The sequence below is a fragment of the Phaethon aethereus genome, assembly GCF_964289735.1.
Source record: "Phaethon aethereus genome assembly, chromosome: 2".
NCBI classification, from domain to species: domain Eukaryota; kingdom Metazoa; phylum Chordata; class Aves; order Phaethontiformes; family Phaethontidae; genus Phaethon; species Phaethon aethereus.
The window spans coordinates 2,449,079-2,475,732 of record NC_138582.1 but is presented as its reverse complement, the minus strand read 5'-3'; the positions used below and the strand labels follow the sequence as shown (position 1 = coordinate 2,475,732).

Genomic DNA, 26,654 nt, shown 5'->3' with positions numbered 1-26,654 from the left:
GTAGATCATAGGCATTGTCCAAAAAATGATGGTATGTTAACCAGCTGGATTAACAGCAAGAATATCTTGGAAAATACCCTGTTCCTCATGCTGGTGGGACCACGGGATTTCTCTGCAACCTTCAGGCAAGGGACAGTTTGTGAGTCTATGGCAAGAGCCCCTGAGGGTCTATGAAGGAGCTCCTTGATTCAGTGCCTGTTCACCTTCAGCTGAACCACTAGACTTTGGCTCACAGCAACCCCTACAGGTTAGACCATCTGAACTTAAAAGAATTCAGAAGCAGAAGACATGTTTTTATAACCCAGAAAATGTTGCGTATTTGAGGTTTCCTAACCGATTTCCATCAATGCAAGTTAAAACCACAAATAATTTCTTCTTTTTTTAAAAAATGAAATTCTGAACAAAGTCAGTCACTTCCTTTTATTTTGCTTTTCTCCCAAACAAAAAGAATTAAAAAGTATCATCTTTGTAGCTCAGTAGCATAAAATGAAGGAACTGCAGCTACTTGTTTCAAACAAAGAAAGGAAAATTTATCATTCTTTAAAAAAACAGCTTTCCCATTTTCTAATCACTTTTCATTGACATTGATCCAAAGATGGATTAAACAGTGTGAGCCACATTTATCTTTAAGATTCCCTGCAATACACTCTGAATAACTTCATTCTGGTCCTAGAGTCATCAGTGTCATGGGGAGAGACAATTTGGGTCATGAAATATCCTTCAAGTTGATGCCAGGGGCAATGAAAACAGCATGGGCGTAGCCGGTTCTAGGGGAGTTAGCCCAGAGTGCTCTGTAGAAAGCACTGAATTCCTCTTCAGGTTATTCAGGGTAACTGTAAAAAATGGGTATTAAAATAAAAACCAAAACAACCAAACAAAAAGAAAAAACCCACAAACAAACACAAGGAGATGCAGCTTAGCAGCTTGCACATTTCATCTTTTTTGATTGAAGTGTGAAATGAAAGCTGCGTCTTGGAGCAGCTGCCAGTCTCCCGTGCCGTATTTATTTAATACACTGATGCCGCTCCTAAGCAAAAGAGTTGCACTGGGATGCAGGTACTGGGATGCATGTTGGTCAAACATTGGAGCAGGGTGCCCAGGGAGGTTGTGGAGTCACCATCATTGGAAATGTTCAAAAAACGTGTAGACGTGGTACTATGGTTTAGTGGGCATGGTGGTGGTGAGTTGATGGTACTATGGTACTATGGTTTAGTGGGCATGGTGGTGGTGAGTTGATGGTTGGACTTGATGATCTTAAAGGTCTTTTCCAACCTTAGTGATTCTGTGATTCTGTGATACTCTGGATGAAGCCAGCCTGAAGGCACCCCTGAAGGCAGCACAGAGACAACGTACAGAAGAGCCCGTGGCCGGGCAGTGCCTCACTCCACCGTTATCTTTCCATAGCCACCATGAGTCCAGCACAGGTGACTCGTTGCAGTCTGCCAGGAGTAGGTTTAGGAGAGGGCTGTGTGGATTATCTCAATGCACTTTGCCTCTGTCTGTTTGGGATTCGGGGCAGGGGGGTGTTCTTGTCACTGCATCTTAAATGCCTTTTGTCCCAAATCCTCTCCCTCTGCCTTTAAAGATGTGCAGCTAAAATGAAAGCCATGGGTGAATGAAGGAGAATCCAAATGTGACCATGGTGATGAAGACCTCCAGCTTGCCCTGAGCAGCAGGTTTTACCCCAGCCTTGGGTCGGGGCGCTCCCTCCCCACTCCTCTGACTGCGCAGTCTGCTCCGCTGTCCTGGCACCGGGCAGGAAACGATAAACATTTCTCCCCGCCCCGACAGCCAGAAGCTCATGGTCTGTGTCAGGCCAGAGTAATGGCTCTGTCTCTGTGAGTTACTGGCAGGGCAGCCTCTGCTGCTTCCAGCTCCTGTCTTGGGCCATTCCTGGCTGTCTCCGAGGCGCCAGGCCCTGGGCCAGCACCGGCACCTTTTACAGTCGGATTACACAACCCTCCCTCCAGGTTTTTTCTTCTTTTCTGTGCATAGCTAGGTTTTCCCTCCTGACTGCAAAGATTGCTAAGACCCCACAGTGGGGCTGGAGGAAAATGCCAGAGCTGAAGCATGAGCCCAGTGGCTGTTTCTATATGCTGCTCCAGTGGCCCAGACCTGATAAAAATCTTTTCCATACGGAGGGAAAGAAAATGGGGGCTGTTCCCAGGAGCCTGAGACCAATTCTCAGGGTGCCTCTTGCCAAGAGGAGAAGATTTTCTGTTGTCTCCCAGCATCCTTGCCAGAGCTCAGCCTGGCTGATTGTGTTTAACCTGCTCAGAGATCTGACCACACATCGAGTCCTTCTGCACCCGTGCTCAGATCACGGCTATGCACGCAGCTCTCTGAACTGCTGGTGACTGCAGTGGACAGCCAGTGCATCCCACTCCTGATAGCACCTCCGCTCACAGCATCACCAGGGAAGTCTAATTCTTTTCTGAGAAGCAGGAAGCTAAAAGGAAGCTTTCCCTGTCCATTTGCTGATCTCCTGATGCTCCTTTTCATCTTCTAACTGTAAGTAGACATCTTTGGAGTCATTAAGCGTGCCACAGTAATAACTAGATAACCCATCCCATAGATAAGCAACAACTGTATGGGCATCAGACCCAAGGCCAGTCTGGCCCTGCCTCCTCTCCATGGCAGAGTAAAAAGCAGCTTGGAAAAATAAGAGCAGGGCAACCATATGGTAGTGCATCTTCAAAAAGATCCCCAAGTCTCCAGTGATTTGTGCTCAGAGACCCCCTGACACAGAACGGCATCACTTTATATCATATTACTGTATAGATGTTGTTTTTGTGAATGTCTCCACATACTTTTTATAACTTTAGAAGTTTTCGGCATCAACAGAGAGCTATCGAAAGGTGGTCTACAGTTCGGCTGGGCACTGTGTGCAGGACCAGCTCTTGCTGTTCACTCTGGGCCAGGCACCGCTCGGTGCCTCGTCGTGCTCTGTAGTTGTGTTGGAAGAGATGATCCCTACCATCAGTAGTCCGTTCCTATCGTCAACAAGCCGCTAAGTTTCATAGACCTCTTTCACATCCATCCATAATATCTTTTCAAGGCTGAAAGGTCATAGTCTGTGTAATCTTTCCTCCTACAGAACATGCTTCATAACTTTGTTAATCATAGATTCATAGAACAGTTCAGGTTGAAGGGACCTTTAAAGGTCATCTAGTCCAACCCCCCTGCAATGAGCAGGGACATCCTCAACTAGATCAGGTTGCTCAGAGCTCCGTCCAGGCTGACCTGGGATGTTTCCAAGTATGGGGCATGTTCATGGCTGTAAACTGTCCACCCTTATCACTTCCCCTATATCCTTCTATCAGGAATCCCACGGAGTGCACATAATATTCAAGAAGTGGCTGCAGAGTGGAGTTATGCACTGGCATAGTGATGTTTTCTGCTCCGTTCTCTCTTCCTTTCTTAATTTATCCATTCTTCATAATTCACAACATTTAATGTCTGGTCTTTTTGCCATTGAATAGTTATTGTGACTCTTAGGTCTTGTTCCCCAGTGACAGGTCTGATCAGAGACCGTTGCTGTAGATATGAACTCATAATTGTTTGTGGGGGGTGGAAGGGGGGTGTCCCAATTTCTATTCCCTACATGGTTTTGCAGTTGCTCTCGCTCAGTAGCTCAAAAGCAGCCCATGCCAAGAACAGCTCTGAGGTTTGCTGATCATGTTCAGTGTATGTGATCAGATCTGGGTGCACCCTCGCAGCACAAAGGAGAGGCTGAAGGTCAGGAGTGTGGCAGACACAGGGACTATGAAAACAGAGATTGGTTGGGAATAGAAGAACCTGATGCTGAGCGTGGCCATAAATAATGCCATCAAAGAAGGGATTTTATTTGAGGGAAAAGATGGAATTATTTATGAACTTCATGCATATGAACATTTGTGCTGCCCTCTGTTATATAATACAGCTGTGGACATAGGTAACTTCGAAAACTTGTGGCATTACAGATATTGTGGGAGAAGACAATATGTTTTTCATTGAAAAGAGCTGTTCTGATCAAGCTTTTAATTCTTCACCTCTTGAGAAACTTTTAGTTTCATTCCATTTCTTGCTCTATATGTATATTTGTCTTTATGTCTTGCTGCATCTTTTCATGGCAAAATAATGGCTTGCAAAAACACCATAGGCAGAAGTTTCATTTCAGGAAGTCTCAAACTTGTCTCATTAAGACACACATAGAGATAAAAAGGTTTCAATTTTTAGTGGCAGTGGTTCTTAAATAAGGTCCAAAATAGATAACAGAATAAGTCAACAATTTTATCACTTTTCCTGTCATATTAGTATTAGTCACCATTGTGTTACATCACGAAATAAAGTAAGAATAACACCAACAGCATAACAAAAGCTCTGAGTTTAATGAAAACCACAGCTGCAGATTTCAGGAACGGACATGTTTGACATTGTTGCGAAAAATGCTTTTCCAAAGCCTGATTTAAAAAAAAAAAAAATCTCTTTCAAAAGACTTCTAAAAAGTTACTTTTCTCCCTTTGATTTAAAATAATTTCAGAATGTTTTCACTTCACTTTGAGAAGACTGGGTTTACCTTGTTCCTACATTTGCCACTCGAGCCACCAAATGACCTGACCCAGCACCTTCTCCCTGTGAGCAGCTGCAGGGATGCAGGAGCAACTTCAAACATGACTTATTTTTATATTAAGGGTGAAAGTTCGGCAGAATCTGTGGCTTGGGTGATGCGATGAAAGCTGTCCCTCTAGGGATAACGCTACAGCGCCTTTCCTATCGGTGTTGCAGTGTGAAGGTGGGATAAATCACAGACTTATAAGTCTCTTAGGAAGGGGCAAAATCGGAAGCCAAGGCAGGTGGATTAGCATGTAGCATATCGGTATTTCGGTTTCCTCTGGGTTGCAGCAATCTCTGCAGCATCCTGGAGTACAATCATGACACCGCAGTCTACGTGTGGCTTCATCTCCCCTCAGTAAATACTTTTTGGTGACAGCATCGAGCTGTGACACATCCCGGGCTGCATGTCACCTGCATGTCTGTCTCCTCACCTTCTCCCCAGACTTCTTCTCTCCTTGTCGTCCTCCACACAGCTGCCTTGCCTGCCACCCTTTCTGCTAACCACCTCTTTCCCTTTGGCAGGTGGCTCAAAAGGGCTCTGTGCTCCTGTCACATGCAGGGAAGCCTTTTCTCACCCAGTGCTGGACTGTTTTGTGGGAATAATTAACTGTGAAAAGCATCACTCTTGGTGGGGGGTAGAAGCTTAGTGGAACAACTCATTTAAAATCTTTGCATGGACTTCCCTTCATATACAAACTGAAGAATACACCCATTTTGAAGAGCCGCAGCTCTCCCCAGAGTCTTGTCTTGGTGCATATCGGCAGAAACATTGAAAGATATTCTCTGGATTTATATCAATGGTGGGATGCTGGCAAGATACTGGGCTAACGGCAGTCGATGAAGCCTCAAAGGCTTGGTGTGGAGTTGATGGAAATGCTTTCAGTTTCAGAGCTGACAATCCAGCCCATCAAACATCAAGGGTTCACTGGAAAAAGAGTTAGCATGTTTTACTGCAATTAAATAGCCTATAAATAGCTGTGCTGCATAAGGAATGTATTCACATCTGTATCAAATGCAGTCAATGTATGTTCAAAAAAACCTCATCGTAATCTGGATTTCGATATGGGTATTTTCTGTAGAAGTAGAAAAAGATCTTGAATTCTCAAAACTATATTCAGTTTTTCAGTGGAAATGCAAGTGGCAAAAACCTCAGCTGAAAGCTGAAATATCTAGGCATTAGGTGATAGAGATAGCAATGAAAAAAACCCACAACCTTTATATTTTCTACCTGAAAACAGAAAGTCTGCACACCAAGTGAAATTTTCATTGAAACCCCACTTTATTTTGGATTAGGAGTTTCACAGAAAGATTTGCCTTTAACAGAAGAAGAGGTGAAAAAATGCTATTTTTTGTACAGGTGCTAACATCTCTTTCTTTCTCTCTCTCCTTTCTTACACTTTCCTCCTCTTGCAGCAAGAAAAACAGCAGACACCAAACAAGAGACCCTGGGAAGGAATCAGGAAAGTCCAGTCCCCGCCGTCATGGGTTAAAAAGGACATCGAACCTGTGGCACAGTCTCCCCTAGAACTAAAAACTGTAGAGTGGGAGAAAACAGGGGCCACCATCCCCCTGGTGGGACAAGACATTATTGACCTTCAGACAGAGGTCTGAGTGGAAAGGGAAGAAAGGGACTTTTTTTTCTGGAAAACAAACGAAACAAACAAAACAAACCCACGTTTTAAAGAAATGATTAAATTAAATCGGAACCGAGTGAGAGAAGTGTTTGGTTTCTTTTGAAACCTTTGGTAAGACAGAGTAACTTTTGTATTGTTCTCAGCGGAGAGGGGGAATATTACTTCATAGAGTATAGTAGCTGTAGGTTCAGGACAACACGAGCTTTCCCAGGTAGGACTGGAGAAGAAGTGAACCTGGAAGAGAGTGAGGAGGAGGCAGAGGGTGGGGAGGGACTGCAGGAGACGAGCCCTGCCAAGATGTTTTCGGGCTGCTGCCACACACTGGGAGCCTTCCCGCTCTACCACAGGGAGCTGTGGAAGGATGTCCAGCAGCCACCACGAAGGGCCAAGAAGATCGGGATTGTTTGGGGACCACAAGAGGGGACACTGCGGGAACCTCACTGGGATGTGGTCTGGCCGTAGATCCCCGGGGGAGATCCAGCCTTGAGGGTCCGTGGCATCCCTTGCCAATTCTCGCCCCCCACCTCTCCCTCACCAGCTCATCCGAGAAGGAAGGAGACGGGATGCGCCAAGCTGTGGCCAAGAAGACATTCCCACTCCGATGCGCCACACTGTGACCTGGCATCGTGGCATTCCCGCAGCGGGTCCCCACGGGGCCTGGAGGGGGAAGTGGTGGAGTCATCCATGGCTTAGGTGGAGAGGTAAGGTGGATCTTCCTCTTCTCATCCCTCCACAGCGGAGCTCCTGCACACCCTAAGGAGTGGGACAGGTGCAGGAGGAAAGGACCTCCAAAACCTGCTCGCCCCGTCTCCAGGGAGAGTGCCGAAGGTGTTAGAAAAACAGACCAACAGGAAGGTCGTTTCATTGACTGTTAAATAGATAAACTCAGCAACTCAGCACGGGCCTTGCGAAGGTCCTCTTGGCCTCACCCTTTTTTTTTTTTTCTGTTATTTTTCCTTGCTTTCGGACTCAGATTTATTCCAAACTGCCCCTCCCTGGAAGGCAGAGAGAGAAAAAGGGAAAGACAGATCTGCCAATGTACCTGAAGATATTTGGTATACGGAGATGTTGCCTTAGGACATTGAGACAAACTGACAACATGAATAACATCCACTTGGAAACAAACAAACAAACAAAATAATCTATTTTTTTCCTTCTTCTTTTCTTTTCTTCAATAAAAAGAGAACTTGAAACCCGAGACCTTTCTTTTCTTTGGCTCTTGTCATTTCAAATGCCTTTCTGTGCTGTAGGACTGTGCAGGCATGGGGTGAGATTGCCACCTGCTGAAGGTGGAAGGCAAGTTGCTCCATGGAAAGTTTGGGATGGTGGGAACACATCGCCCTTTCGCCACTCATTTGCAATATTTTGCTTTGCTTTATTCAGTTTGGGTTTTGGTTATTTTCCACTCGCTGGCTCTTCTCTTCCCTCCCCACTGCCCAGAGCCAGGAGGCAGGTTTGTGGTCCTACAAGAAGGAAGAGGTGGAACTGCTCAGGAGAGCAGGACATTCCTCATCATAAAATACTGTCTTTTTATTTCACCATGAAAAAAAAAAAAAGATTTTTTTCATTAAACATTTCTCAAGGCTATTTACAAAAAATAGGGTATCTACATTTCACCCCAAAAAGCGTTGTGCAATATTTTTAGCATTAAAAAATATACCACTGACACTACATGCAGACTTCAATCTTTTTGTCATTCCCAGCACTGTCTGTCTGATGCTTGGAACTACTCTCCCAGCTTTGGAGATGTGCAGCGATGAATCTCTGGTTGTGAGTGGCCAGATTGTGCCAGATGACAGTAAAGTTTGATCAGGGTCTGAGTTATTATTGTGTGCTTGGGTCTCTTTTTTTAAAAAAAATAGGAACGGATACAAGATGCAAAACAGCCACTGACCCCAGTTGTGCTTCCCCCACTGAGAGCTGTTGCTTGACGTGCAAACATCTCTGCTTCAACTTTCCTTTGGGCCACCTGGGTAACTGATGATTAAGGACAGTGGCATTTACCTTGCCATTAACTGTATAATATGAAGGATGGAAAGAAAAACGTAAAAAAAAAAATCCAAATAGTTAAAAAATAGGGAAACTGATTACTTATAAAAACTGTGATATTATTGTTCAATTTTAGATTATTCTATGACACAGGAAAGCACAAAGGCCTCCCTCAGATGCCGGGTTGTATGATAATGTAATTATTATAATTACACATTATGAATTTTAGCATACAGAGATCTTTCTACTGTGTTTTAATTCTTTTTTCTTTTTTTTCCCCTTCCCTCACCTGCCCCACCAAGCCTGCCCTCTTCTCTCCAACCATCCCCATTCACCCATTCACTCCAGCCGACTTGCAGGACATTAACGGTGTTATGTAATTACAGAGATAAATGTTTGTTTAAAAACTGTTGATATTCGACTTTCTCTGCTCAGCTCCTCCGGTTAATTCTGTTTTCCCATGCCCTGCCCTGCCCCGTGCCATGCCTTCCCCTCCCTCCTCTCTGTGTTCATCAGGTTTTTTTCTGTACAGTTTTCAGAGCACAAAATGAATGTGTCTTATTTCTAATAAAAGAGGTGCAAACTCTAGCAATGTCTGCTTTTTAAAAGCGCCCCTGCCCGTGCCCTACATAGGGTTTGCATCGCGCCCGGGTCTTGGGAAACACCTCTCCTGCAAGCTGCAAGTTTGGCTCTCTGCTCTGGAAGAGCCATAGCCAGGGGCCAAACTTTCCCCACAAGTGCATGTTTTGCTTTTAGCTTTGTAGCTTCTTCACAACCCTCAAAAATACCTCCCCTTATAATGCACATTTCCAGGGCACAAAGAATTCCCTTTTCCCTGCAGTGCAGCCTGCTCTTCTGCAGGTATCTCTAACCCAACCCTTGATGCCCTCCTCCTAACATATGATGTGAGGGGGCCAATATTTAACACAGATCAAGCAGCGTTACTGGAAGAGGGCAGCAGTACTGGGGTATATATAGCAGTTTCCAATGGGACCAGGGTGATGCTGGTGGTACCCTGCCTGCGTGCCTGCGCAGCCAGTCTCAACCTGACCTGGATTTCCCTGCCACATCTTGCATTACCAGGCAGGCTGCGAGGTGGAGCACAGCTCAGTGCACGATGGGGTTAAGGATATCATTCACGAAAGGTGACAAGAAATGAATTGAGCTATTATTCACTTCCTTGGTGCTTACCCTTGAATGCCTGAAATCCTCCAGCAAGAAAATGTGTCCTTATCTCCCTGACTCTGCTCCATCACCTGATCGACAGTTTTTAGGTTTATAGGCAGGATTGCAGGAGGCTTAGGGGTCTGGCAAATCGAATCCAGGGCTGCTGCTCTCCAGAGCCTTGATTGAAAGCCATCATGGCCCAGTAGGTCCCCAGATGTAATGACTTCTCTTGGCCTGGCTGAAACGAATTGGATATCCCGAAACGTCTAAAATGATTGAAGAGGTGTGGGGCTGCCCAGAGGCTCTTAGCCCAATCACCCTACCCCTGAACCATGATCCAACCCATCTTCAATCAGCAGTGACTAATGGTGCACCCCAGGGCTTCTTCATCCTTCCTGCAGGGTTCTTTCTCACCCTATATCTCCCATACCATGATCCTATAACACTAGTAGGCAGAAGGGAAATACTAATCATCAGGTAGCGCATGAGGTGATAGGCTGGGAGGACAGGACAGCCCAAACCTCTGATCATAGCCCTGGAGATGGTTCAGGAGGTCCTGCTGTTTCTCATCAAGGGGAGCCGGAAGGAGGAAACGTGTCCCCACTGCGTTCATGGGACTGTAAATAACAGCACTGTCAGATGTGGTGCATGCAGGAAGTCAGTGTATGTACAGGTGGTTTCAATTTGCAGTGGTGTTGTTATGTGGTGTGTCTGCAAGGGAGGGTCACAAGTTAGTTCAGCTTGGAAAGGGCCTCCTGAGGTTCCTCTGAACTGTCCTACAACCCTGTGATCCTGCCTTGCAGGTACCCTTTCTGCACCAGCAATAGTGTGGCCAGCAGGAGTAGGGAAGTGATCGTGCCCCTGTACACGGTACTGCTGAGGCCGCACCTCGAAACCTGTGCTCAGTTTTGGGTCCCTCCCTACAAGAAAGATGTTGAGGTGCTGGAAGGTTTCCAGAGAAGGACAACAAAGCTGGTGAGGGGTCTGGAGAACATGTCTTACAAGGAGCAGGTGAGGGAACTGGGGTTGTTCAGTCTGGAGAAGAGGAGGCTGAGGGGAGACCTTATCGTTTTCTACAACTACCTGAAAGGGGGTTGTGGTGAGATGGGTGTTGTTCTCCCAGGTAACTAGCAATATAACAAGAGGAAATGGCCTCAGGGGAGGTTTAGATTGGATATCAGGAAAAATTTCTTTACGGAGAGAGTGGTCAAGCATTTGCATAGGCTGCCCAGGGAGGTGGTGGAGTCACCATCACTGGGGGTGTTCAAAAAACATGTAGACGTGGCGCTTCAGGACATGGTTTAGTGGGCATGGTGGTGTCGGGTTTGTGCTTGGACTTGATGATCTTAAAGGTCTTTTCCAACCTTAACGATTCTGTGATACCCCAAGCTGTAGTCATGGGGCAAACAGAGAACACCTGTACATAGACCATGGCCCTTGTTCTTGTAGGAGACTTCAATCTACCGGACATCTGCTGGAAGTATTACACAGCAGAGAGGAAACAATCTAGGAGGTTCCTGGAGTGTGTGGAGGATAACTTCCTGACACAGCTGGTGAGTGAGCCCACCAGGGGAGGTCCCTTGCTAGACCTGCTGTTTATAAACAGAGAAGGATTGGTGAGAGATGTGGTGGCTGGAGGCCGTCTTGGGCTTAGCGACCACGACATGATAGAATTCTCAGTTGTGAGGGAAGTAAGGAGAGGGGTCAGCAAAACTGCTACCATGGACTTCCGGAGGGCAGACTTTGGCCTGTTCAGGTCACTGGCTGAGAGAGTCCCTTGGGAGACAGTCCTGAAGGACAGAGGGGTCCAGGAAGGTTGGACAGCCTTCAAGAAGGAAATCTTAAAGGCACAGGAGCAGGCGCTCCCCATGTGCCGTAAGAAGAGCTGGCGGGGAAGGCAACCGGCCTGGCTGAACAGGGAGATTTTGCTGGGACTCAGGAAAAAAAGGGGAGCTTATCACCTTTGGAAGAAAGGGAGGACAAGTCACGAAGGGTACAAGGATCTCTTTAGGTCAAGCAGGGACAAAATTAGAAAGGCAAAAGCCCAGCTAGAGCTCAGTCTGGCCACAGTTGTAAAGGATAATAAAAAACGCTTCTACAAATATATTAACAACAAAAAGAGAGGCAAGGAGAATCTCCATCCCCTACTGGATATGGCGGGGAACATTGTCTCCAAGGACGAGGACAAGGTTGAGGTACTTAATGCCTTCTTTGCCTTAGTCTTTCATAGCCAGACCAGGTATCCGCAGGGTATTCAGCCCCCTGAGCTGGAAGATGGGGATGGAGAGCGCAATAACCCACCCATAATCCAAGAGGAAGCGGTTAAGGACATGTTAAGCCACCCGGACACCCACAAGTCTATGAGGCCTGATGGGATCCACCCAAGAGTACTGAGGGAGCTGGCGAAGGAGCTTGCCAAGCCACTCTCCATCGTTTATCAGCAGTCCTGGTTAACAGGGGAGGTCCCAGAAGACTGGAGGCTTGCCAATGTGCCTCCCAGCTACAAGAAAGGCCAAAAGGAGGATCCTGGGAACTACAGGCCTGTCAGCCTGACCTCTGTACCGGGAAAGATCATGGAGCGTTGGTCTTGAGAGTGCTCACAGGGCATGTGCAGGACAACCAAAGGATCAGGCCCAGCCAGCATGGGTTCATGAAAGGCAGGTCCTGCTTGACCAACCTGGTCTCCTTCTATGACCAGGTGACCCACCTAGTGGATGAGGGAAAGGCTGTGGACGTTGTCTACCTGGACTTTAGTAAAGCCTTTGACAGCGTCTCCCACAGCATTCTCCTGGAAAAACTGGCGGCTCGTGGCTTAGATAGGTTTACTCTTTGCTGGGTACAGAACTGGCTGGATGGCCGAGCCCAGAGAGTTGTGGTGAACGGCGTTAAATCTGGCTGGCGGCTGGTCACAAGCGATGTTCCCCAGGGCTCGGTTCTGGGGCCGGTCTTGTTCAATATCTTTATAGATGATCTGGATGAGGGGATCGAGTGCTCCCTCAGTAAGTTTGCAGATGACACCAAGTTGGGTGGGAGTGTTGATCTGCTGGAGGGTAGGAGGGCTCTGCAGAGGGATCTGGACAGGTTGGATCGATGGGCCAAGGTCAACTGTATGAGGTTTAATAAGGCCAAGTGCTGGGTCCTGCACTTGGGCCACAACAACCCCATGCAACGCTACAGGCTTGGGAAGGAGTGGCTGGAGAGCTGCCCAGCAGAAAAGGACCTGGGGGTGCTGGTTGACAGCCAGCTGAACACGAGCCAGCAGTGTGCCCAGGTGGCCAAGAAGGCCAACAGCGTCCTGGCCTGTATCAGCACTAGTGTGGCCAGCACGAGTAGGGCAGTGATTGTGCCCCTGTACTCGGCACTGCTGAGGCCGCACCTTGAATCCTGTGTTCAGTTTTGGGCCCCTCACTCCAAGAAGGATGATGAGGTGCAGGAACGTGTCCAGAGAAGGGCAACAAAGCTGGTGAAGGGTCTGGAGCACAAGTCTTATGGGGAGCGGCTGAGGGAACTGGGGTTGTTTAGTCTGGAGAAGAGGAGGCTGAGAGGAGACGTCATCACTCTCTACAACTACCTGAAAGGGTGTTGTGGTGACGAGCGTTTTGGTCTCTTTTCCCAAGTAACTAGTGATAGAACGAGATGAAATGGCCTCAAGTTGCGCCAGGGGAGGTTTAGATTGGATATCAGGAAAAATTTCTTCACTGAGAGAGTGGTCAAGCATTGGAACAGGCTGCCCAGGGAGGTGGTGGAGTCGCCATCTCTGGAAGTGTTCAAAAAACGTGTGGATGTGGCTCTTCAGGACATGGTTTAGGGGACACGGTGGCGCTGGATTAATGGTTGGACTTGGTGATCTTGAAGGTCCTTTCCAACCTTAGTGATTCTGTGATTCTTCCTCGCAAGGAGGAAGCACAGCCATGCTGCAGCAGTGGGTAAATGGTACATTGCACAAGTAAGAAATCATGTTTCTTGGTTCCTACACTGAAAAAAAATGGCTGTGCTGGAAAGCTGAGATGAATCTGAAAATTGAAGAAATTGAGAAGTATTTGCCCTGGGCTACCCATATAGGGAATGGCCCTTAAGGAGCAAGACACCGTTCCTGGAATATCTAGGACCAGAGTAGATTACCTTCTGTGGTGATTTTCCTCTATTCTGTGCCTGAAGGGAGTGCTTGAGCTCACTTTACTAACTGAAGTGTGCAAGATGAGGTAGGATGAATCTGGGTCTCAGCTGAAGATCTATTGCTGAGCTCCTGTTGTGACAAGATCTAAACAGAAGAAAAGAAAGAAGATGACTGCTTTTTTTTTTTTTTTCTTATTTTCCCCAACCTGCTCCTCCCAGGAAAGGTCAGTGGCTCCTGATTAAAGTGTCTGCCTTGCAGCTTTCAAGCAAATAGAAAACACCTTCAAAGTAGCTTTAAGCAGCCTTTTGAGTAAGGAGTCCTCAGGGGATGCATATGGAGGACTTCTCCAGGTTCTTGCTTGCTCAGACCTATTTTCATTCATGATTTTCAAAAAAGCCTAAGGCTCAAAGCTCCTTTATGCTGGCAAAACCCTTGGGTAGGCCAATTTTGTACTAAGCCATAGAGATGTCAGTGTTGAACACGAGCACAGTTCCTAAGCTAAGGCCATGCAGGTCTTCATGTTGTATGGTCAAAATCATTCTTTCCTTGCCTTAAAAACCTGAGAATCCTTTTAGGATTAGCACGAACAGAGAAACTCATTGATGATTGTATGAGCATTATGTTTGAGTAATGAACGTCACTCATTACGCTGGCTCGTTAGGAAGTTGAGTAGCCATTATGGCAGTAATACCAAAAAAGAGGCCCAGGGGAATGACGCAGTCAGGTTTCAATCACTCTTCAGTCTCTTCCATGATCATTGCAAGAGAAGTCAACCATGTAACCTGAACTGCCTTCCTTCACCTTAACAACTCTCTGTGGAAGCCCACCACACAGACGTGGGCCTTGCTCATCTCCTCCTGTATCCCAGACCCACTGTGGCTTTGGCACATTAGTGAGGAGCAACGTGGCTTCTGAAGAGAGCATGCAACCACCACGACAGCCAGAAGAGCTGTGGCATCTTGAGAGATGAAATCCCAACCTCACCTTCCAGGATCAGGTCCACACCATCCACTGCTTCACAGCTGTTTGCTTCTTTGAAAAGCAACATGTCTTGGCTCCTGTGGAGTTTCTGTGAGCTCCTTGAGCTTCTAAATGGGGAAAGAAAGGACAGATGCTGTATTTTGGGGGGAAACAGAGGACAAGCAGGACTCTCAGCCTGAGGAGGAATCTTATGTAAGGTCTGGATGATTTTGTTTGCTTTCTCCCCCTGCAGATTTCATTGAAGAAATAACTAAGCGCAAGTGTGCTGCTCTCAGCTGCTGCACCCTGACTTGTGCTAGATGACTCCACGTCAACATAGCCACACTAGGGCTGGGTCCTCACCATCACCACTTCCCATTGACTTTAAAGTCCTTTAGGTAAAAGGTCAATTTTGCGGAAAAGAGAAGTCAGTACTATGAAATTTTCTGCCATGTAAGTGCCTGTAGCAGCCACAGCTGGGCAGGTGTTAAACACTTGTTCATTAGAGGAGGTTAAATTTTAAAGGATTAGGGCAGAAAACAGGACAACACTAAGGTATTGCTTCAGCTCCATCCACATTTCTAAAGGAAAGCAAGTACCTGTCTGATTATCAAAACATGTCCTGAGCAGAGTCAGTAGTGACAGGCAGTTTTCTGATGGGGATAGGAGTGATTTAGCATTTTCACGTGCCCGTGCTCAGCATGTATGTATAACCCGGTACTGAGAGCCACTGCCATATCCTACACAGTGCTCATTGGGCAATATATCACATGTAATGCAAAACAGAACTCTGACCTCAAATCTCTGATATGTGCAGCTGCATATAAATACATATATATATTCTCACACAGTCTCATGCACAAGTACTTACCTACTGCTTGATAAACAGACAGGTAAACCATCATAAATGTATAAAGTCATTAAAATGCATTGGGACAGGTTAAATATACCACATTTTTGATGTCAAACTGACTTGACAATGGGACTCAAATAGCAGTTAAGATTTATGTGAGAAATGTGTTCAGTGGACTACAGAAAGAGAGTGGGAATTAAGTAAGATGCAGCAATTAATTAGGTGCAATAGCATTTTCTGATCTGCACATCTGCAATGGCTTTTGTTGGGTTTGTTTGGTGTGGTTTTTTGTTGATTTTTTTGTTTGTTTGTTTTGTTTTGTTTTGTTTTTATTTGTGACATGAAACTGAATTTTTTGACCAAGGAGATTGGTAATAAAGTCCAGGTTCAGCAAAGGAAAAACAAAGCAGAAGTATGTTTCTCACCTGATCCTATGGGATTGGCTCATTTTGGCCTTCTGTGAGTAACCAGCTGCAAATGAACTATTTAATTCTAAACTCAGCAAGGTCCTGCCTTCCTGCAGAGATCAGGACAGGCATTAAAACCACAGAGCTCAGGGCACAGAGGTGAAAAATGAGCCTGGGTTCCTGTTTGGGGGTAGCACCGCAGGAGAGAACATGAATTTTACTATGGAGCAGACACTGAGTAGAGACTCCTGAGACGGAGACTCAGTTTCTAGCTTTGTCACAGGTTTCCCTGCACTACTTTTGCATAAATGCCTTAATCTGACCATGTTTTGGCTTCCCCAATTTGTTGGGCACCAGTGGTGGTACCCAGCATGGCCACATTTCTCCATGTGTCCAGCAGGTTTTGCAAAGCAACCTGCTGCTGTGTCTAGCACATAGCTGTGCTTATGCAGTACACAGCAGGATGGAGGCTTTTTTTTTCCTTTTGTCTAATGGAAAATGTCACTATAAAGCCATTCAAAATTAAAAAACACGACTTTGTGGCAGCACTTTGACAAATGACCTCTCCAGTGGTAGTGCAATGACCGAAGAAAGTTATGCAAATGTTGGGAATTATTTGAAAGCAGGAGAGAAAGAAAGAGTAAAATTTTGCAGGAAACAAGAAAGGAGCAGGGGAGTTTCTGTTCAAGGGAAATAATTAAATGAAAAGGCAAATTGTCATCTCCTGGTCTGTGTGGGCTGAGGGTTTCCAGGGAATGGACAATCAAAGGGTCGTTTAATGTATATCAGGAGTTTCTTGGCTTTGATCAATTGTTATCTGAAATAATTGGCAGCTTCTTTGTGTTAGCTCATGTTTGGACCTATTATTAATATTGCAAATCAAGATTTGAGGCCTCAGCCAACACAGGCTTCCACCACTTGTGGGTGTTTTGCATTTGCATGGGAAATAAGAGGCCATGTCCTCTTCAAAGGGCTGGAAACCTGTTTGAAGTAGAGGAGCACAGAGGAAAGGCAGAGAAACTTGACTTGAGCACAGAAAATGCAGCAGAGGGAAGGGCTAAGTGTTGACCATCTGGTTCCTCCACAGATGCCCTTTAGGCCAAGCCATGGTTCCATTCAAAGTACTAAATCCTCTCACTCAGTTTTGATAAATTTTCTGGAAGAGGTCAAAGGCCTACAAGAAATTGCTGGGTTGCAATTGCTTCCCACGAAATAAGGTCTCTTCTGACCTGAGATGGGGAAGGGTTGGCGTTTTGGGGCTGACACTTACTGTTTGTTAATGAAATAAAGAGATTTAAAAGCTTGGCCTCATTGATGCTCCTGGTCCAGATAGTCCAAGACAGTGCAAATCAGCTTGGTTTATAATGGGTCACCCCCATTCAGTGTCAGGCAGGGCTTTGGGCACATTATAAGAATCAGTAAAGACAAAAGGCAACAGAAAATGGGTCACACTGCATAGATAGTTGACCAAAGAGTGCTTTTCCATAGTAATTAATTGTCTTCCTTAAATAAAACAACTGATTTCCCTGAGCTTAGATCTGTGATCAGAATAATTTGTCTATTCACAGCAAAGGGTCTCATAGACTATTACACTGTGGTATTGGTAGAGAAAATGTGAATAGTGGATAAGGAAGGTTCTGGGGGATAAAAGACTATGATGGGAGTAGGGCAGGAGTCCATAATCATGTTCATCAGTTAAGTTGAAGATTTTGTCTTAGTTAATATATTTGAAGCCTGGGAACAAAAAGGTTAGGTTTTTGTCAAGAAAAGATTTGGAGGCAAAACCTTTAGGGACATTGTCAATACAGAGAAGGATTCAGACATCATCCAAGGGAACTAGATGCCTAGTGAGAGCAGGGAGAGGAACAGAATAACATTTCATAGAACAAAGCACACAGTCAAGCTAAGCACAGAGCTCATGCTGCAGCCTGGGAGGCTCAGCAGATGGGAGCAAAAAGGGAGAGAGGCTTGGATGCATTCAGGACAATCATCAATTAGAAAAAAATCAAACCAAGCTCAGGGGATACCAGAAAAATACTTTCCAGTAGCAATAAAGAAGAGGAGATGACATTATGCAAGAACCTGCTGAGGTTCCTGTGGAGCACTGTGTGCCTTCAGGCACTGAGGGGTCCTGGGGCTGCCTGAGCTCCTGCTGCCTCCTTGGTGGTGAGAACAGCGCAACCAGCCACACACGGTCAGAGAAGAGGGATTCAAACCAAGAAGGACTACTCAACAGCTCAGAGGGACCAAGACCATGTGGTCAGGCTAAGAAAGGCTGGCTCCTTTAGTCTGTATAAACAATGTCAAGAGGTTTCTGGCTGTTGCTGATGATTGTTGAAAGAACAGAGGGAACTGCAGAAGAGAACAAGAATTCTTTAAACTAAAGGAAGCTGATGGCATAAAAGCCACTGATTAAAAAGATAGAAAAGGAAAAATTAATAGTGGAATTTGGATGTAGTATCTAACTGTCAGGATGACAATTCCAACCTGGAAGAGAAAATAACATGGAGGTGGTTCAAGAGAGAGACACAACAGAAGACAAGGGTGTTAGAGGCAGCCACATCCTGTGGGCTATAAGATAACGCATTCCTCCTGCCCCAGCACAAGAGCTGTGCAGCTCTGCAGCCCCCAGCTCGGTTATCACTGGAAGTGAGCACATATTTCCAGCAGACACACACACACGGAGTACAGACACAGCCAGACACAGCTCGGCACAGAGAGCAGTGCCTTTACCAGCAGCCCGTAACCACACGTAATGCTCACATAAACAGGAACAGCATGAAAGGCCTGTATTGTGTTTGCCTGGCCAGGTTTTGGTAGTGGAAGGGGCTGCAGGGGTGGTTTCTGTGAGAAACTGCCAAAAGCTTCCCCCATGGCTGACAGAGCCACTGCCAGCTGGCTACAAGATGGACCCACTGCTGGCCAAGGCCGAGCCCATCAGCGATGGTGGCAGCACCTCTGGGGTAACAGCATTAAGAACCAAAACTGTGCAACAGCAGCCAGAGAGAGGAGTGAGGACGTGTGAGAGGAGCAGCCCCGCAGCCCCCAGCCCAGAGCAGGAGGGGCAGGAGGGCTCCGGGCGCCGGAGCAGAGGGTCCCCGGCAGCCCCAGGGGAAGCCCCCGGGGAGGCCGGCTGTGCCCCTGCGGCCATGGAGCTCCACGGGGGAGCAGATCTGCACCCGCACCCGGGGAGGGCCCCACGCCGGAGCAGGGGGATGCCCGAAGGAGGCCGTGACCCCGTGGGCAGCCCGCGCTGGGGCCGGCTCCTGGCAGGGCCTGTGGCCCCGTGGGGAGAGAGAGGAGCCCCGGCTGGAGCAGGTTTGCTGGCAGGACCTGGGACCCCGCGGGGGCCAGGCTGGAGCAGCCTGTTCCTCAAGGATGGCACCCGTGGGGGGACCCAGGCTGGAGCAGCCTGTTCCTGAAGGACGGCACCCATGGGGGACCTAGGCTGGAGCAGCCTGTTCCTGAAGGACGGCACCCATGGGGGACCTAGGCTGGAGCAGCCTGTTCCTGAAGGACGGCACCCGTGGGGGGCCCAGGCTGGAGCAGCTCATGAAGAACTGCAGCCTGTGGGAAGGACTCACGCTGGAGAAGTCCATGCAGGACTGTCTCCTGTGGGAGGGACCCCAGGCTGGAGCAGGGCAGAGGGTGAGGAGACCTCCCCCTGGGGAGGAAGGAGCAGCAGAGACAACATCTGATGAACTGACCACAACTCCCTTCCCCCATACTCCAGTGCCACTGGCAGGGAGGAGTTAGAGAAATTAGGAGTGAAGTTGAGCCTGGGAGGAAGGGAGGTTGTGGGAAGGTGTTTTTAAGATTTGGGTTTATTTCTCATTACCCTACTCTGATTTGATGGGCAATAAATTAAATTTCCCCAAGTCACGTCTGTTTTGCCTGTGATGGTAATGGGTGAGTGATCTCTTCCTGTCCTTATCTTGACTCATGGGCCTTTCATTATATTCTCTTTCCTCTGAGGAAAGGAGTGATAGAGCAGCTTTGGTGGATACCTGGCATCCAGCCAAGATCAACCCACCATGTGGCCCCATCCTCTTTTTTCCACCCAGCCAACCATGACTGAAGCTGTTGGGGTATTCATAGCCATCATGGGTCTCTCCAGCAGCTGGGCTTAGTGTATTCAGCAGTTGGCCATCAGGTCCCAGTGCTCCCCAGTGTCTGGCACCAGGACCCTTGAGCTCCTGAAGCTGGTGGCCCCAGTCTAGCAGATGTCTCCAGATTTCCTACCCCGCTAAATAGCCAGCCCAGCTTTCAGATCATTGCATTCACACGCCAACTCAAGACAGAAGAACAAAACCAGCAGAGAAAATCATTAGGAATAACGACTAATAAGAAGACAGGAAACTATGGTCATCAGGTGCAGGGTTGAACCACAGCACCCTGACCTGCAGCCTGGAAGATGTGAATGTCACTGTGCTGCCTTTGCCATTCATTAAGCATTTACTTCCATTGCTGTTAATGCAGGATTTCTTAAAGTTGCTGTGTTTAAAAGAGGAAAATGGTAAAAATTCACTCAAAGGACATCTTCAAAACCCCTGGGTCCAGTCTAGAGATTCAGTAGTGCATTTGTCCTGCCATACAGGAGTAGCTCATGCTGGGGATCCCTTTGGGTGCCATAAAACACAAAAGCTGACAGCAAGAAAGCACCCTGGGCAAAAAAATATTGAAGGAAGGGCTTGCAAGAAGAGACAGGGCTGCCTTTTGAGGTAAAAGTTCATGATTGTTCTGTAACTTTCTTCCTTTTTTTGGTATTGATTGCTATAAACTTGGCTAGGAGTCTCAGAGTGTTAAGGACTGGTAGTAATTACTCCAGGTAACAACCTTTGCATACCAAACTATGCTGTTTTAACTGGCCTGTGGAAATCCAACGATTGTGAAAGGTTTTTTGTCAAGAAGAGGACAGACTTTCCGTTCAAAGTAACTGAGCATGTGTGTCCACTGCAGAATATCTATCGGTACAGCAGGACACAAGTCCCTTTCTGCTTAGCTTAATTCATAATCTCAGTGGGCACTTGGAGCAGCACTGTGTAGTGAGAAGGGATTCTCTCAGAGGGAACGGAAGGGATCAAAAGATTTCATTTTAACCTGGTGATGAATTAAGCACAATTGTAACCTCTGTTAAGAAAACAGACTTCTTGTTTTTCCAGAGCTTTCTAAAGGCATCGTTCCTTTGGGAAAGATCTCCCATTTGGGAGATCAGGATGGTTTTTTCCTTTGGTCCCTTGGGAGTCCTCCAGCAAATGACTGGAAATAACCCAGGACCTTAATAGTTCCATTTGATTTCCAACAGGTTTTCTGGATATGGTGTCGTGGTTTAGCCCCAACCAGCAGCTAAGCACCACGCAGCTGCTCACTCACTCCCCCTCCCCCAGTGGGATGGGGGACAGAACTAGAAAAAAACTTGTGGGTTGAGATAAACACAGTTTAATAGGACCGAAAGAGAGAAAGAAACAACAGTGATAAAAACAATAATAATACCAACAAAGGAATGTACAAGAACAAGTGATGCCCAATACAGAAATTGCTCACCACCCGGCGATCGACAGCCCGTCCCCGAGCAGCGATTTCCGCCCCCCGGCCAACTCCAGTTTATGTACTGGGCATGATGTCGTATGGTAGGGAATATCTCTTTGGCCAGCCTGGGTCAGCTGTCCCGCTGTGTCCCCTCCCAGCTTCCCGTGCACCCCCAGCTTTCTTGCTGGCAGGCCAGCACGAGAAGCTGGACTGTCCTTGACTACTGAGCAACAGCCCAAAACATCAGCACATTATAAACAGTTTTCTCATCCCAAATCCAAAACGTAGTCTCACACTAGCTTCTGTGAAGAAAACCAGCTCTATCCTGGCTGAAACCAGGACATATGCGTAGGCTATTCCCAAATTTGCCCTATTCAGGTACTCACAGACTCTTTCAAAAGTGGAAATGGGATCTAAGAAACAAGAAGCGCCTCTTCCTTGTCCCACCTTGTCCTTCCAAGAAGAACTATGAAGAAGAAAATCTGGGAACACTGGAGGACAGAGAGGAAAAGAAGGAAAGATTGTATTTTTTTCTTTCCCAGGCTTGACTAATTATAAAACCCTTTAGAAAGGCTCCTGCTGAGCAGGTGAAGGGCTGAGATGAAACAGCAACTTAATCCACAGGGTTGAACTCTGTCAATGGTCCAATTATTTAGGACTTGATGTCTTTTCTGCCTCATAGTCAGCAATTTCCAGCCCTGTGTACAGAGATGGACAACATTTCACACCAGTGAATTTAGGGTGGGGGGAGGCGTTGGAGAAGACTGCCTTGATTTACAAACAAAGGCAATTAGCATATAAATTGGTACTATAGGTTAGTGAGCAGTGTGGTCATGCTGAGCTGAATGAATCAGCAGAGTTGAGTCTGTGGGAAGGAGGCAAATTAAAGTCTCTGCTTGTATTGCTCGCTTTAGAGTGCCTGCAAGAGAAAATGAAAGTCGTTTTTTGTGTCGACTTTATTTATCTTTGATTATTTTTCACTTGCTGCTGCTTTAATTTTTCCCTTCTCTCTTCTTCTGTTCCTTGTCTCCCTTTCTCAATTGCTTGCTCTATGGTGGTACCCTACACATCTGTCCAGCACTGCAGATCCTGGTTATTTCTCATGTAACAGTGACTACCAAAGCCAGTGCGTGTCTTCTTTCTTCTTTCTCCTGGATGTTTTGTCTTTGTGACCCATCCCTCTTTATCTTTTTTTCTTGACCTCTTATCTTTTCTCATTATCTCTAATGCTTGTTTTCTTGTTGCATCTCTCCCTCCCTGCTTTTACTGTTTCTCATGAGAAAACAGACATGTGAAAACATGCAAAACTCCAGGAGTAAAATGAGAGTAACAACTGAGGTGGACGGTTTCCCTTGCACTGTTTCAGTCACATGCCTCTCTCTGTGCTTGGAAAAGGTTCTAACAACACACCTCTTTCTTTTTGAACTCAAGAGGATAAATTCAGTAGAAGTCAGGTACTTAGTCTGATGGTGGGGCAGTGGGTCCCTTGGACAGAAAGACAGACATGGTAGTTTTCCCAAATTGCAGGATGTAGTGGTGTTATGACATTGTTTTTCTTATTGTCCAGCTGCCTCCTGTAAGCCAGCCCACCAGGACGCAAAGGTGGTGAAATCAGGAAACTGTTTCTCTTGGTCCCTTCCTGCTCTAGGTTTTCTCCCACTTCACCCCTTCCTTGATTCCTCATTCCCAACTCACTCTCCCTTGGAACAAGCTATTCTAACAGTGCTTTTCTTTGACTCAGCAGAGAATGAGAAAAATCTTCCTTAGCAGGTGGTCTGGGCAGGAAGGGAAAACCCTCCATCCTGGTTTTGGTTCTGGTCTGTATTTCTAGATGCTTTCTGCAGGGATCTATCCTTCTGCCAAGTGACCATCAGGGAGGTAAGCACATTCCTACATTATCAAGTACATTTGTGAGGGGTACCAGCCACATCACATTCAAAACTGGTCATGCACATGGTCCTTTCTCATCTTAGAATCATCGAATCATATGGGGTTGGAATCCATATAGGATTGGAAGGGACCTTTAAAGGTCATCTAGTCCAACCCCCCTGCAATGAGCAGGGACATCTTCAACTAGAGCAGGTTGCTCAGAGCCCCGTCCTACCTGACCTGCAATGTTTCCAAGGATGGGGCATCTACCACCTCTCTGGGCAACTTCTGCCAGGGTTTCACACCTTCATTGTGAAAAATTTCTTCCTTTTATCTAGTCTAAATCTCCCTTCTTTTAGTTTAAAACCATTACCCCTTGTCCTGTTGCTACAGGCCCTGCCAAAAAGTTTGTCCCCATCTTTCTAATAAACCTTCTTCAAGTATTGAAAGTCTTCCTCAGTCACAGCTCAAAACAGCTTTTGTGTATTTAGAGCAGCAAGACTGCAATCTTCCACAGATCACCTGTCTTGAATTATATTATTGGCTACCAGCAATTTTCTAAGTAGAACTTCAGATTTCTAAACATGCAGGTGGGAGGGGATGTCTGGAGTTGTCTGGTCTAACCTACCTGCCTTTCCTGTGGAGCCTGTAGTGTCCATTGCAGGACTCAGTCCTGCAAGCTGTCCCACCATCTCTGTCATTTGAGGGATGCAGTTACTGCACAGCTGAGGGAACCACGCAGCAGAGCTCTGTCTCCTCTGCTTGTTTGCCAGGCATTTGTGTACAAGCATGGGAAGCGGATCATTTTCTGACCTGTTTTCATCTTTCCCGGGGCATTTCTCTCACTCATCACCTTATCCTAGGTACTTACTACCCTGATCTACAAGTCCCTCAATCAACTACTAGCTGTTACCACCATTCCCTAAAATATCTAGTTTAAAGCCATCTGTATTGGGTTTGCATGGCAACGTTTTGGTAGTGGAGGGGCTACAGCAGTGGCTTTGGTGAAAAGCTGCTAAAACCTTCCCCTGTGTCTGATAGAGCCAATGCCAGATGGCTCGAAGTCCGACCCACCACTGACCACGGCCAAGCCCATCAGTGATGGTGGTAACACCTCTTGGAGAACACAGTTAAGAAGAGGGGAAAAAACCCAAAACTGCACAATTACAGCTGGAGAGAGGAGTGGAAATATGTGAGAGGAAAAACTTTGCAGACACCAGGGTCAATGAAGAAGGAGGCAAATGAGGAGCTCCAGGAGCCGGAGCAGAGGGTCCCCGGCAGCCCCAGGGGAAGTCCCCGGGGAGGCCGGCTGTGCCCCTGCGGCCATGGAGCTCCACGGGGGAGCAGATCTGCACCCGCACCCGGGGAGGGCCCCACGCTGGAGCAGGGGGATGCCCGAAGGAGGCCGTGACCCCATGGGCAGCCCGTGCTGGGGCCGGCTCCTGGCAGGGCCTGTGGCCCTGTGGGGAGAGAGAGGAGCCCCGGCTGGAGCAGGTTTGCTGGCAGGACCTGGGACCCCGTGGGGGCCAAGCTGGAGCAGCCTGTTCCTGAAGGACGGCACCCGTGGGGGGACCCAGGCTGGAGCAGCTCGTGAAGAACTGCAGCCCGTGGGAAGGACTCACACTGGAGAAGCCCATGCAGGACTGTCTCCCATGGGAGGGACCCCAGGCTGGAGCAGGGCAGAGGGTGAGGAGACCTCCCCCTGAGGAGGAAGGAGTGGCAGGGACAACATGTGATGGACTGACAACAATACCCATTCTCTATCCCCCTGTGCCACTGGCAGGGAGGAGGTAGAGAAAATCGGGAGTGAAGTTAAGCCTGGGAAGAAGGGAGGAATGGGGGGAAGGTGTTTTTAAGATTTGTTTTTTATTTCTCATTACCCTACTCTGATTTGATGGGCAATAAATTAAATTAATTTCCTCAAGTTGAGTCTGTTTTGCCTGTGACGTCAATTGCTGAGTGATCTCCCTGTCCTCATCTCAACCCTTGATCCTTTCATTATATTTCATCTTCTCTGTCCAGCTGAGGAGGGCAGTGATAGAGCGGCTTTGGTGGGCACATGGCATCCAGCCAGGGTCAACCCACTGCACTATCCTTTCCATATTGGCAAGGTTATCGTCAAAGATTCTCTCACCTCGCTTTGTTAAACAGTGAGAAGATTCCTGAGAGAGGGACCATTGCTCTTCACACCCAGGTGGTGCTTGAGTTTATGAGCAAAAGGATCAGGCCTTTTTTAGCAAACAGACCATTAGGGGAAACATGAAGAAGCTGTTGACTGCAGTGACCCCAAGAAGCCACCAGAGCAACAAGTTTTCTAGCTCTCTGAAGGGTACAGACAATGCGCACATCCCGGGGTTTGCTCACATCTGGCTCAATCAAGATGACATGATGTAGGCTGTCCCTTAAAAAATATAGATATAGTGGTTGATGCACTTAAGCCCCCAGCCATACCTGGGTTTTTCAAGAGGAGTTTGGCTGTTGGATACCATATGCTGCCCTAGAATTGCCTTGCTCCAAGAGTTTTATTTTTATACACGTTGATTGTAGATTAACTTAGGCAAAGAAACAAGCAGCCCCCCTTCCACTCATGTACATTTATATTTAGCCACTGTGGGCAGTAGCATAGACCAGGGAGCATGTCTCCAGGCTGGCTTATGGGTCATAAGAGCATCTTGCTTCTTTTCTAGATCTCTTCTGAGGAAGGTGATTTAAAAAGAAAAATTGGTTTAATAAAGAGCATCTCACTATGTGATATACCAGCCCTGGGGTAGCAGTACATTTATCTGCACACATTATGGGTTTAATTTGGTCCATGCAAAACCTAGAGAAAACCAATTAAAAAATCTTATTAAATAACTCCTCATCAAAAACATGGAGTTCAGTCAAGTAGCTGGAGCCAGGGAGATTAACAAAGCTCCTGGGCTCTATCAAATAAGGGGTAGAGAGAAGCTGTGTGCGAACTCCCTGGGTGGTTTTTCTTCACCAGGTTGTGCACATATGTACAATGGACAGGACAACACCTGTATGTGATGTGAGAATGGGTAAATCCATTACAGAGGGCCAAATGGAAAGTGCTGCAGAGAAACGAAGAATGAAACTGCCCATACAATGCTGTATTACAGCTGCCCTTGATTAAGCATTACCCTCACAACATGAGAACAAGCTTTAAACAGGACTTTTTTTCCTTATCAGAACATGTGGGATTTTTTTCGACCTCCACGTGAAGATCAAATAAATGAATCAGTTTCTCCTTTCATTATTTTTTCATGTACGAAGTCCCTGGTATAATTACTCACTGTGAAACAAACCACCTCAGCCCTGATCGACTGAGTCATAAATATTGATGTGAAAGAAAAACTGGCAGAAATATTTCCTCTGAGCATTTGAAGGAAAGTGAGTTGTAAATACAAATGCAACCAGCTGGCGTCTTCCAGAGCAATGCAAAGCATCTTGCTTGGATGTAGAGATCAGAGCCCAGGTGATGGGACAAGATCCTGAGCCAGCACAGAGGTCCTGGGACCACGACTTTTGGA

At 46.9% G+C, this 26,654-nt stretch overlaps 1 protein-coding gene across 1 annotated transcript in view; it reads left to right on the top strand.

Moving 5' to 3' along the window:
* Nucleotides 1–6,207, top strand: part of ADGRB1 (adhesion G protein-coupled receptor B1) — a gene marked incomplete at its 3' end in the record, with an annotated part of 218,255 nt that extends 212,048 nt beyond the window's left edge. The window contains exon 30 of the mRNA XM_082015056.1: nt 6,010–6,207. Within this exon, the coding sequence (XP_081871182.1) occupies nt 6,010–6,207 (198 nt within the window). The remainder of the gene's footprint in view (nt 1–6,009) is intronic.
* Nucleotides 6,208–26,654: the final 20,447 nt, after the last annotated feature.